This window comes from Pteronotus mesoamericanus, unplaced genomic scaffold (genome assembly GCF_021234165.1).
Source record: "Pteronotus mesoamericanus isolate MK-2021 breed Mesoamerican mustached bat unplaced genomic scaffold, CSHL_Meso_final contig_347, whole genome shotgun sequence".
NCBI lineage: Eukaryota > Metazoa > Chordata > Mammalia > Chiroptera > Mormoopidae > Pteronotus > Pteronotus mesoamericanus.
The window spans coordinates 13,477,664-13,489,432 of record NW_026555137.1 but is presented as its reverse complement, the minus strand read 5'-3'; the positions used below and the strand labels follow the sequence as shown (position 1 = coordinate 13,489,432).

The 11,769-nt window shown below is 46.3% G+C and overlaps 1 protein-coding gene across 2 annotated transcripts; it reads left to right on the top strand.

Moving 5' to 3' along the window:
• The first annotated feature begins 2,680 nt into the window (after window positions 1–2,680).
• Window positions 2,681–11,302, top strand: ZBTB18 (zinc finger and BTB domain containing 18). 2 transcript variants are annotated; one of them, XM_054576693.1, is made up of 2 exons: window positions 2,681–2,781; window positions 7,638–11,302. In XM_054576693.1, exon 2 carries the CDS (start codon window positions 7,652–7,654, stop codon window positions 9,218–9,220), a length of 1,569 nt encoding a protein of 522 aa, XP_054432668.1. In that variant the 5' UTR covers window positions 2,681–2,781; window positions 7,638–7,651; the 3' UTR covers window positions 9,221–11,302. The 2 variants fall into 2 exon arrangements, with proteins under 2 accessions (XP_054432668.1, XP_054432667.1); XM_054576692.1 differs by lacking the exon at window positions 2,681–2,781 and adding an exon at window positions 4,641–5,245.
• The last annotated feature ends 467 nt before the right edge of the window (window positions 11,303–11,769 follow it).

The following is an 11,769-nucleotide window of genomic DNA, read 5'->3' as shown; positions in this document are numbered from 1 at the left end:
AGCACCTTCCTTGAATACAACAAATACTCTGGAAATGTTTTTAATTCTGACAATGCATGAATATTCCATGCATTTCCATAAATGTATAAAATCTTTTACATAATTGAGGGATGACATACTTGCTTCTTTAAATATCCATTCAATCTATATTTCCTGGTTTTACTACTCAGCTTTCAAAAATGGGTTCTAGTAATGACTGTTACACCTACAAAACAATGCTCACAACTTTTGATGTATCAGTGTCTCCCCATCAGATCTTTGGGTTGTTATTCTGCAGAAAGGTATGGTCCGTAAAACCTTTTGTTAGAGCTGTGATTTTGCTGTAGATGCTATAGAGCTGAGTTGCTAAGCTTTTTGTGGACAATCTGAATGTTCTGTTTTTCTCATGAATTTATTACTTAATGTCCTGGCAATATCAATTCACTCTATTCATCCAGAGATCTGTTACTTTTAGCTTTTAGTAGGTGGGAAACAGCTTTGAGAATACACTTTTCCCCTCTGTTTTCCCCCAAACTTCTTAGGAAAGCATTTACTCATTTCCACATCTTTTTTATAGATATTTCATTCATCAATAACATTTATAAATTTCCCTAACTTGAAACAGGTGAGAGTGAAATTGGGCCTCCTATCCACAGACTAAAGGATATAGAATTCACCAGAAGCACAGAAACAACAATATACAGGGTGGGGCAAAAGTATGAAAGTTGTTTGTATGAAAAATAATACAATAATTAATAAATAATAATACAAGAATAAACTTTTGCATACTCACAACTGTAAACTTACTTTTGCCTCGCCTCGTATTGCATGGTATAAAAAAAACTCTAGTTATAGGGACGACTTTGACTTCAGTGACCAATCATAGGAGCATGTGAAAAGGTTGAGGAAAGAGTAGAGAATATCACCACTGCTTCTAACAGGACATTCCAGTCGTATTTCAGTTCCAGAATTTTGTGTGCTCCTGTTTTGACTTTATTAGTAATTCAACATGTCTGATTTGCCCACACAATACTTCCAACTTAGTTTACCCATTTGACCTGGAACAAAGTGAAAGCGCATTTTGCCCCGTTGAAAGGTCTCCTGGCAAGTTGGTTAGCAACAGGCTTCCCGGTGCCGGTTCAGTTAGCAAAGAATAAACACATATCATTTGACAATGACTAGTGCACTGACTTCCTCACTCTGCAGTTTTTTGTTTTACATTCTTGAACCATTTCTTTTGCTTGTACTTCTTGCCTCCTTAACTAGATTTCCAGTTTCTTGAAGGTGTAAGTTTTTACATTTCTTCGTGGCTATAATTAACACAGTTTAATCGCAAAGAACAGGAGTCGTGTAAGTTTATTTGAAGGAAGGAAAAGCAATATAACAGTCTTACATTGTCCCTCGGTAGTTTAAAGTTGTGGCTTGATACGTACCAATTAAGGAATCAAGCTAAGGCTTCTACAAGTATCAATTTTACTGTAATTCCCTAAAATTTGGTCACTTGGGAATGTCTTTGCTTGTAACAGTGCAAGTAGACATGCGACATGAAGGTTCTTCGAGAAATACAGGCGCTCTGCCCTGCGCCTGTAAAAAGACGGCACAACGAGAAGGACGCCCAGAAACAGTGCCCGTCTGAGCCGGTCGCGTCCGCAGCGTCCCAATGTGCACCTGGAAACGGGACACCGCAGGACGGGGCAAGAACGCTCCTTAGCCCTACTCCCTACTTCGCTCGGGCAAGCAAGGACCTAGATGTCGTCACCTACAACACAGGGAGCTGACCGAGCCACCTAATGCCGGACTCGATTCATCTGTGTCCCCGAGTGCCCTGCCTCGCGAGGATACCTGCATAACTTAGAGCGGCCAAGCCCTAGTATGCTTAAAAGTATTATTTATGGTTGTCGCGGTGCACGCTGAGGAGCTTGCTCCGCACCCCCAGAGCGCTCGAGGCCTCGGAGCCTGGAAACAGGCCCCTCCCAGCGCAGCTGTCGCCGCCGCCTGCGGGCTCCTTTCACTTTCTCACGGCCAAGTCACCCAGAGGGGCGCCGCTGCCGCCACCGCCGCTGCGCCTGAGGACTCCGCCCCGCACCGCTTCGCTACCGGCCCCCGCCCGCCAGGGCCCCGCCCACTCCAATAGTTTCTGCCTCCGATTGGGGCGCGCGAGCGGCAGCTCCAGCTCGCTCCTCCCATTGGCTGGGCCCTCTTGCCAGTCCGACGATTGCCCGCCACTGCCTCCGCCCTTCTGAAAATTCTTTCTCCTATTGGAGGATACTGCGGCCTGGGGGCGGGCGGGAGCGCCGGTCCAGGAGCTTTCGGTCAATCGCCGAAGCCCAACGCCGGGAGGGAGGGAGGCATGGGGAGGAGAGGGGCGGACCGAGGGGGGGGAAAAACATCTGGCCGGCGCCGCCGCGTGCGTGCGTGGTGCGTCCTCCCGCCCCCTCCCCCGTCGGCCCCCCCGCCCCCGCCCCCCCCCCGCCCCGGCCCGGCGGCTCCGCGCTCGCTCCCTCGCTCGCTCCCTCGCTGTGTCTGGCAGGCTGCGCCCGCCGCTGGGCTGCTGCCATGGGGAGCCGTTGAGAGTGGGGCCCTCTTCGCTCCGCCGCGCTCCTCCGGCTGCCAGCGGGGGCGGGTGGGAGGGAGGGGGCAGGGGGAGCGGGCGACGGAGCCGGGATTGGGGGGTGGGGGGGCCGGGAGGGAGGGGGGCACGAGGAGGAGGAAGCCCACCAAGTCCGGCGGCGGCGACGGCCGGGAGGAGGAGGCGGAGGACGCGGCGGCGGCGGCGGGGACGCGGTGACTTAGGGCCGCTCCGTGTGAGTCCCGGCGCCGGCCCCCGGCCTCTGACCCGGCGCCCCCTCCACGCCCGGCCCCCGGCGGGCGGGGGGCGCCAGCTGTGCGGCCGCGGCTGGCGGGGCAGTGCGGGCGGAGGGCGGGCCGGGCCGGGGCGCCCCCGCGAGTGGAGTTAGTTTGTGTGGTTGGAGCGGTTGGGGCGGCGCAGCTGCGGGAGGCCCCGGCGCGGGGACGGGGCCGCTGCAGCTGCGGGGTCGGGCGGGGTGCGGGCTGGCCGGCTCCGCGCCGCGCCCCCCCGGCCGGTGCAGCTGCGGCGCGGGGCGGGCTCCCGGCCGGTGCAGCTGCGGTGGCGCCTCCCGGGTGCGGAGGGCGGCGGGCTGGGGGAGGGGGCTTGGGAGCCGCCGCAGCTGCAGTGGCGCCCGGGACGGCCGCGGCTCCGGGGACCGGTGCAGCTGCAGTGGCGCCCGGGGGGAGGGGGGGCTCCGGGGAGCCCCGCGTTCACCCCCCACCCCTGGCTGGTGCAGTTGCCGGGAGGCCCCGGGGGCTCGCTCGCTGGGGCGGCGGGGAAGCGGTAGCAACCACCCGCCTCCCCCAGGCTGCTTCTTACGACTTTTCTTTTGTTGTTGCCTTGACCCGGGTCTGTTTTCACGTCTGTTGTTTAAGGTGTTTTCCTGCTGCACCGGCTCTACGCCCTCCACCTCCTTCCCTGTGGTTTAACCTTCCTCTTTCCCCGAGTGTTTTATGCACAGCCAACTACGGAAAGATTTGCATTTCTTCCCCCCTCCCCAGTGCTCCCCCCGCCCCAGCCTCTTTGAAAAACAAAACCCAATCTCACCAACCTCTCTGGACCCGCAGTAGCCGGACGCGAGGGGTTGATTTGTGGAGTGGGAGCCGCTCGCCGACCCATTGCGGTGCTTGCGACTCATTAAACTGTCACTCAGCCCCCACCCCACTGGGTAAATGGGGTGATTAATGTCTGATATATTGGAATGGGGCGAGGGCATTTGTGGCGAATAGGTTGTGTGGCTGAGAAGGAATTTATCTCCGAAGAGTGCTTCCTGAAATAGGCATTCGTAATTATGTCATTCATCGCGAAGTTGGAGAAAGTTAGGTTTGTGACTTTGGGAAAGCAAGAAGGACAAGACAGAGACGTTGGGTTTTGTTACTCTTTAACTCTTTGCCATGGGTTTCTAATGGGAACGGAGTGCTTATTATCACCAGGGCTACACCACTTGCGCCTCAGGCCCAGCGCCTGTTCTCCTCTCCCTCCCAAGAGTCTGTGGAGATGTATTTGACGTTCACAGATGTCGCAGCACCTTGCAGGACACCGGTCAGCCTGGCCCGGATTACGTTCGGATTTCATCAGCCATTAGAAAAGGCCCACAAAGTCTAGCTAAAAAGTTCTCAAACTTAGCAGACCTGCCCCCTCCCTTTCTCCCTGAAAGGTTTCCTTGTGATCACAAACATTACGGAGTGACCCCAAAAAAAAGATTGTTATGGGACGCAGATTAAGGGGAAGACGAAGTTCTGCTTTTTCTGAGCAGAAAGATCAGACGTGCAGGTGCAGCACTCATTTTCGGTGACTTTAGCAGGTTGTATGACTTTATTAATTTGTCTCATTGAAGTCAAGTACTTTCCAGGATTTCAGAAAGTGCACTTTCAGTTTGTTGATACTGAGAATTGAAATTTGCATTAACTGGCAGTGTGAGAAATTTTCATGAGAAGGGAATTGCAGATAAATAGTAAATAAGAGAGAAATAATAAGGTGAACCAGGCTGAAGTAATAGTTGAGAATAGTCTTCCAACGTCCTGAGACATGTACACCATTATCTCAGCAGGGAAAAAAGAAAAAATGAAAGTGCCGTAATAATGTTGAAATGGGACTGGAGATGTCAAATGGGTTGGTTTAAAAATATCCCTAAACTGCCTTTGAAACTAAACGTTGGAGTTGAATAAAAGCGAGTCTGGATTTCCTGAATAGCACCGTGGCTTGAGTGTGCTGTCAGTATGTAAGCCAGTCCACCAACTTAAGACAGAAGTGTTGCTATTCCATAAATACAGTAGAACTCCATATGCTGAGTTTTTCAATTTCTTCTGTTAGAAAGTTTGGGGGGAAAAAAAGGGAGACTTTGAAGTATTTTGTTTATACTAACAGAAGAGAAAAGTTCTCCTAAGAAAAAGCTGGTGGCAGGAGTGTAGAGGAGTAGCATATGGCATTAAAAGGAGCACAGCTGGAGGTAGCATTTCCATCTGAACATGATGTCAGAGCAGCTGACAGCCTGCCATCCCTCAGCCTTTTATTCTAACACACAGACAGGGAGTTAGTGTGTGCGGATCTGTGGTGGAGAAGGTATCTCATTCCTCTCTAACATCATCTCCACTTTGCATCTGTCTCTCTTAGTCTGCTTTTTTTCCACCGATGTAACAGACCTGGAGCCAGCGAGACTCAGAGGAAAGGACTTAATCAGGTTTATGTGTCCTAAAGGTAGGAGTAGCAAAGAGATGAGATGGAGCATATTTGTGTTTTGGTGTTTTGTTTATCTAATTTAAGGGAAAAAAATCACATTACTTTTCTAACCCAGTTTAGGAATAATGTATGAAATGGAGTATTAAATGAACATCTTACTGGAGTTGAAAGTCTTGGGCTTGTTTAGTTTTAATTTGTATCCCTTTTGCTTGAGCAAGTAAATAACTTTAATACACAGAAATATTTCAAGTTTTGAAATGTTAAGAGAGGCTTTGAAATACTGCTTTTCGAGCTCACGTTGGATTAAAATGCTTTATACTGTTGTTGTTTTTCACTGCTGTTGAGATTCCTTTTGCTTTTGGGGTCGGGGGAGAAATAGTAAACTCTCTGGAATCCAGCATTCAAACTTATATGAGAAGATTATTCTAGTTAAGAAGCTTGATTGTTGTGTAATTAATTCCACAGTGAAACTTTATTCTTCAAAACATTCAGCAGCACTACTGAAACATACAGCTGTATAGTGCTTTTGAAACCGAAGGTTTTTTTTTTTTTTTAAAGGGGGAGGAAAAAAAAAAAACTTTTGTCCTCAGGAGAATAGTTTGACTGGTTTCCTCATTTCTCTTTCAAATATATATTTAAGAGATCTTTTATTTCAGCCTAACAGTAATTATTTGCAGGAGTTTTTGTGTTGGTGACTAATTTAGAACTTGTAGATTTGAGCTGCCTGAATTGGCCAGACAGCTGTAATCGCACTCCTCTATTCTTAATCTCTTTATCTGGGCAGCAGCTGCCATATGGCCACAGTCAGCTGGATCAGATGTTTATAAGCTTCCTTCTTCGTCCCTCTCTGTCCTCTCAGCCTCCTAATTTGATCACGGCTACCTTGTGAGCTGCCCTCCAATCTTTATTTTTAGCCCTCTCAAGGATTAGGATTGATGTTAGCTGTGGGGCACTTAAAGTGATTGTATTGTAAATCTTGGTTTATTCTAACAGTGGCATCTTGCAGAATGTATTTGGGGTTGGGATGAAAGTTTTAGTCCATCTTGGGCAAAGTGTAGAAAAAGCAGGGAAGGAATTTCTAAATGTTAAATTAATATGTGCCCATTCCCAAAATGTTCTTTCTGAGATGGATGGTGTGGAACCTTGCTTCGGGTCCCAGGAAAGGGGAAGTTAGGTTTTCTTTAATTTTAAGGAGCTGAATTTTGACCCATTGTACAGCTTCGCCTTTCCTCTCCCTCTACTTCAGAATGCCCCCCCCCCCACCCAGAAAATCAGGGCAACAATGCATATTTGAAAGAATAGAAGCTAGTGGGAAAACAAAATATATCAAGTTATGTTGAAACAAAGTATTTTCTGTTGACAGAGGTAAGGCAGAGTCAGAGGGGGGGAATAGTTTCTCTTTTTCTAGCAAGGCTTTTTTTTCCTCCTCTTTTTTTTTATGTTGAACCTGTAAAGCTTCTGAGTTTCATTTGAACATAATATGCCTTTATTTAAAAGTTTGAGTTCATTTTAATATGGAACTCATCTTGCTCTTGCAAAGGATCAAAGTTTAGATAAGAATTTTCAGATTTAAAGAAAGCCCTTCTGGCTCCTAATTCACTAGATGTACAGAGTCTACAAAGAAATATAACCATTTTTTCTCAATTCATTAAAAAAATATTTGGATTTATTCGTAGTAAAGATGATCTTTCCCATCTGTTGGTGTAGTTCCTTCTGATCTCGTACATGTGTGCTATACCTGCAAATCTTAAGGCTTTCACATCTGTTTCTATACACAGGGCTTTGTCGTTACACACTCTGACTTTAAAAGAAAATTGTTTGCTAATTTCTGGGCTAATTATGCAATTTCTTTATGTGGGGGTTTCCCCCCCCCCCCGCAACCAAATGTGTATGTTTATATTGTTCTTTCTAAGGGCAATCAAGTATCAAAAGTAATAAAAAGAACGTTCAGACAAGTTTTCTGAATCTTCCAGAGTGTGTTTGGGACTTTTCTTTGTTCGTTATGAGCTGTTCCCTTTGAAATGAAAGCTATTTGTAGGTTTTATAAGGACATAACTTGATGAGTAGAGTTAACTAAATTTCTTCTGAGAGAGATCTAAATTCTGACTCTCAGTAAGAGACTATCCTGAAATTGAGGCTTTTCAAACTTGACTAAAAGTTCAAGGAGAGTAGGGATGCATTAGAAACTGTTTGACTGGGGCAAGGAAGTGTGGAAAGTGTGCCTTTTCCTTCTTGCATTTAGGTTTTGTGCATGTGATGAGGGAGTCTTCGGGTCATACGCCTGATTAACATTCAGGGACATGCACCCCTGCCGCCAAGCCGAATTATTATTATTTGTATGGGGACTGGCATTGAAAAGTTGTGAAGTTGTTCCTGACGGGGCTTTCATGAGAAATGTCTCTCTTCCCAGGTTATGAAGACAGCATGGAGTTCCCAGACCATAGCAGACATTTGCTGCAGTGTCTGAGCGAGCAGAGACACCAGGGCTTTCTCTGTGACTGCACTGTTCTGGTGGGAGATGCCCAGTTCCGAGCGCACCGAGCTGTACTGGCTTCGTGCAGCATGTACTTCCACCTCTTTTACAAGGACCAGCTGGACAAAAGAGACATTGTTCATCTGAACAGCGACATTGTTACAGCCCCAGCTTTCGCTCTCCTGCTTGAATTCATGTATGAAGGGAAACTCCAGTTCAAAGACTTGCCCATTGAAGACGTGCTAGCAGCTGCCAGTTATCTCCACATGTATGACATTGTCAAAGTCTGCAAAAAGAAGCTGAAAGAGAAAGCCACCACAGAGGCGGACAGCACCAAAAAGGAGGAAGATGCTTCAAGTTGCTCGGACAAAGTCGAGAGTCTCTCCGATGGCAGCAGCCACATGGCCGGCGACCTGCCCAGCGACGAAGATGAAGGAGAAGACGAGAAACTGAACATCCTGCCCAGCAAAAGGGACTTGGCGGCCGAGCCTGGGAACATGTGGATGCGATTGCCCTCAGACTCAGCAGGCCTCCCCCAGGGGGGCGCAGAGGCAGAGCCACACGCCACAGCAGCTGGAAAAACAGTAGCCAGCCCCTGCAGCTCAACAGAGTCTTTGTCCCAGAGGTCTGTCACCTCCGTGAGGGATTCAGCAGATGTTGACTGCGTGCTGGACCTGTCTGTCAAGTCCAGCCTTTCAGGAGTTGAAAATCTGAACAGCTCTTATTTCTCTTCACAGGACGTGCTGAGAAGCAACCTGGTGCAGGTGAAGGTGGAGAAAGAGGCTTCCTGTGATGAGAGTGATGTTGGCACTAATGACTATGACATGGAACATAGCACTGTGAAAGAAAGTGTGAGCACTAATAACAGGGTACAGTATGAGCCGGCCCATCTGGCTCCGCTGAGGGAGGACTCGGTCTTGAGGGAGCTCGAGCGGGAGGACAAAGCCAGCGACGACGAGATGCTGACCCCAGAGAACGAGCGCGTCCAGGTGGAGGGGGCCATGGAGAGCAGCCTGCTGCCCTACGTTTCCAACATCCTGAGCCCGGCCGGCCAGATCTTCATGTGCCCGCTGTGCAACAAGGTCTTCCCCAGCCCGCACATCCTGCAGATCCACCTGAGCACGCACTTCCGCGAGCAGGACGGCATCCGCAGCAAGCCGGCCGCCGACGTCAACGTGCCCACCTGCTCGCTGTGCGGGAAGACTTTCTCCTGCATGTACACGCTCAAGCGCCACGAGAGGACTCACTCGGGCGAGAAGCCCTACACCTGCACCCAGTGCGGCAAGAGCTTCCAGTACTCGCACAACCTGAGCCGCCACGCCGTGGTGCACACCCGCGAGAAGCCGCACGCGTGCAAGTGGTGCGAGCGCAGGTTCACGCAGTCGGGGGACCTGTACAGACACATCCGCAAGTTCCACTGTGAGTTGGTGAACTCCTTGTCTGTCAAAAGTGAAGCACTGAGCTTGCCCGCTGTCAGAGACTGGACCTTAGAAGATAGCTCGCAAGAACTCTGGAAATAATTTTATATATATATATAAATAATATATATATATACATATATATACATAGATCTCTATATAGTTGTGGTACGGTCTAAAAGCAGTCTTGTTTCCTGGAACTAAAAAGTTGGGATATTAACTTGTTTTTGCACTTTAGAATAGCATGAAATCTTACTAATTTAGCATACTGATAAAAGAAACTTTAGGGCAAGTTGGAGAATAGAGAGGTGTTTTTCTTTGAGGGTGTAGGGGAAGTAAGCCAATAAGAACCTTTGAAACAAATCGTCCTGTCGCAAAATGCTTTCTTAGGGCTTAATCTTGTCAACACTGCCTTGTCTTTTGAGCTCTTTTTCTCCCCACTTTTTTCTTTTTTAAAGTAGAAATTCCCTCCAGTTTTATTAGCCTCTTTATATGTCTCAAATTGCATGAATCTTTTCTGGCTGTTGGAAACCTGAATGCTTTTAGACCCAAATGGAAAATTTCTGAAATGCTGGATTATCTATTTTTAAACAAGCAGTTGACTTAAAACTTTCTGTGGCAACTTCTGGTTTTCTGACGGTTCCCAATGAGAGAAGTTACGGACGTACACTGGGGTCACTGGGACGCTGTCTTGGTGAAGGTTTGCTTGGGATGGAAAAGGATATTGCAGCTTCAGCAGTGTTGAACTGTGTGTTGAAAAATGTGAATTACTGTTATTGTATACTGTAATTGATTACATGGGCTGGGGGGGTGTCAAAGAACTTGACAGGTTGTATTGATGCTCTTAGTTGAGTCTTGAAAAGTAAATATTAACGCTACAGAAATGCATGAGTTTCAATATATTTTTGTCTTTGTTTGCATTGTATAACTTTAACGAGTGAGTTTAAAATTATTTAATTTCCTTAGAAAAATAGCACCATTTGGAAAAAAAACTGGTGTTATGAAGAAGGTAAATGCACTGTTTTTATTTTTATTTTATATAATTTAAATTGACTTTCCCACTGTCTTTAAGTTGAAACTGTTAAGCTGAATAAAAACTTAAGCTGCAAATTGATAACTTCGCTACATAACAAGGAGAATATAAATGTTTACAAACGGCTTAAAGATTTGCATGTGCAGTGTGCATTTATAACTGACTTCTAATTGCACAAAACCCATGCCAGCTCAAAGTTTAGGTGTACACATTTACCCAGTTGAGCATTTTTAGAATAACTACTGCACAAATTGACAATAGGTCATTCTTTTTTTTTTTTTTCTTCTGCTCCCCTTTCTTTTTCTCCCCTTCTTCCTTCCCCGCCCTCCGTCTCCCACCCCCCACCTCCCCACCCCCCAACTCATGAAAAGATTCTATGGACTGAAAGAGCCCCAGGCTGAAAGGACTGGACCGCCTTGATTGACGTGGGGAAGGGGGTTAGCAGACTACGTGGATCGCGGCAGCAGAGGCTGCAGCCCAGCGTGTGGTTTAGTGACCAGCACGCAGGGCAAGAGCATTTTGCACAGTGTTTGTTTTCCTGTCTTGCACTTACAAATAAGGTCTATGGGAGTAGCATGGAAAACGTTGGCTGTTTTTCCCTTTTTTTTTTTTAATTGCTTTTGTTTAAAATTTGATCGCCTTAACTACTGTAAACATAGCCTATTTTTGTGCTTAAGATACTGAATGGAAAACTCCATTGTGTGTTGCTGGACTGTTTTGGAAATATTTGGTCAAATGTGTGTTAATTTGGCTGTAATGGCATTTAAAGCAAACAAACAAACAAAAAAAGCTGTGAAAATGGCCTTGGAGCATTATCTTTAGTTACTTGAAGAGTTTCTAGGTTTTTTTTAAAATACAGTTTATGTTAAAATAATTTTTATTAATTTAGAGAAGACAATCAATGTCTGTGAAAAAACGGACTTTCTTTTGGATTTTCTTTTTGTGGTCATTGTGAGTGATTACTTTTCCTTTTATTAGTTTCACATTCTTCCTTTGTTCTAAAACTTAGACTGACATCTAGCTTTGACAATCATAGTATGTTTTATTTTCCTGAGGGGGGAATAACTTATAATGCTGTTTAGTTTTGTACTATTGGTGTGTTGGTGAATTTTTAAACTGTGTGCTAACTGCAATAAATTATATGAACTCAATTTCTTGTGTGTTATTTTAATTGTGATTATGTACTACATAGATCCTAAATGTGTATCTTACATGACATCTTTATTTTTAATGTCAGGTCTATTCAGAGCTTAGGAAATTATTAGGATGCTTTAAGTCAGATGGAAATGTGCAACCATTTTTGCTTCTAGCCATTTGAGAAGATACTAATTGCACATTCTATAAGCCTGAGCCATTTTCTACCACCTAGATCAGAATGTGAAGGTGATTCCCCAGACATCTGTGAATCCATGAAACTGCAAGGGGCAGCATAGGGTTTTCTATACTATGCGGCCCGGCTACTGATCCATGAACCATCAGTCATTTTCATGGGTAATTTTATCCTAAGTTGATTGGTCAGATCTATTCTTCTGTGTTCTGTTTTAAGTGGAAAATTGAAGGCGACCGGATGTCTTAATTTGGAAGACTTCTTGGCTAATGACTGGAATTCTAGGCAATT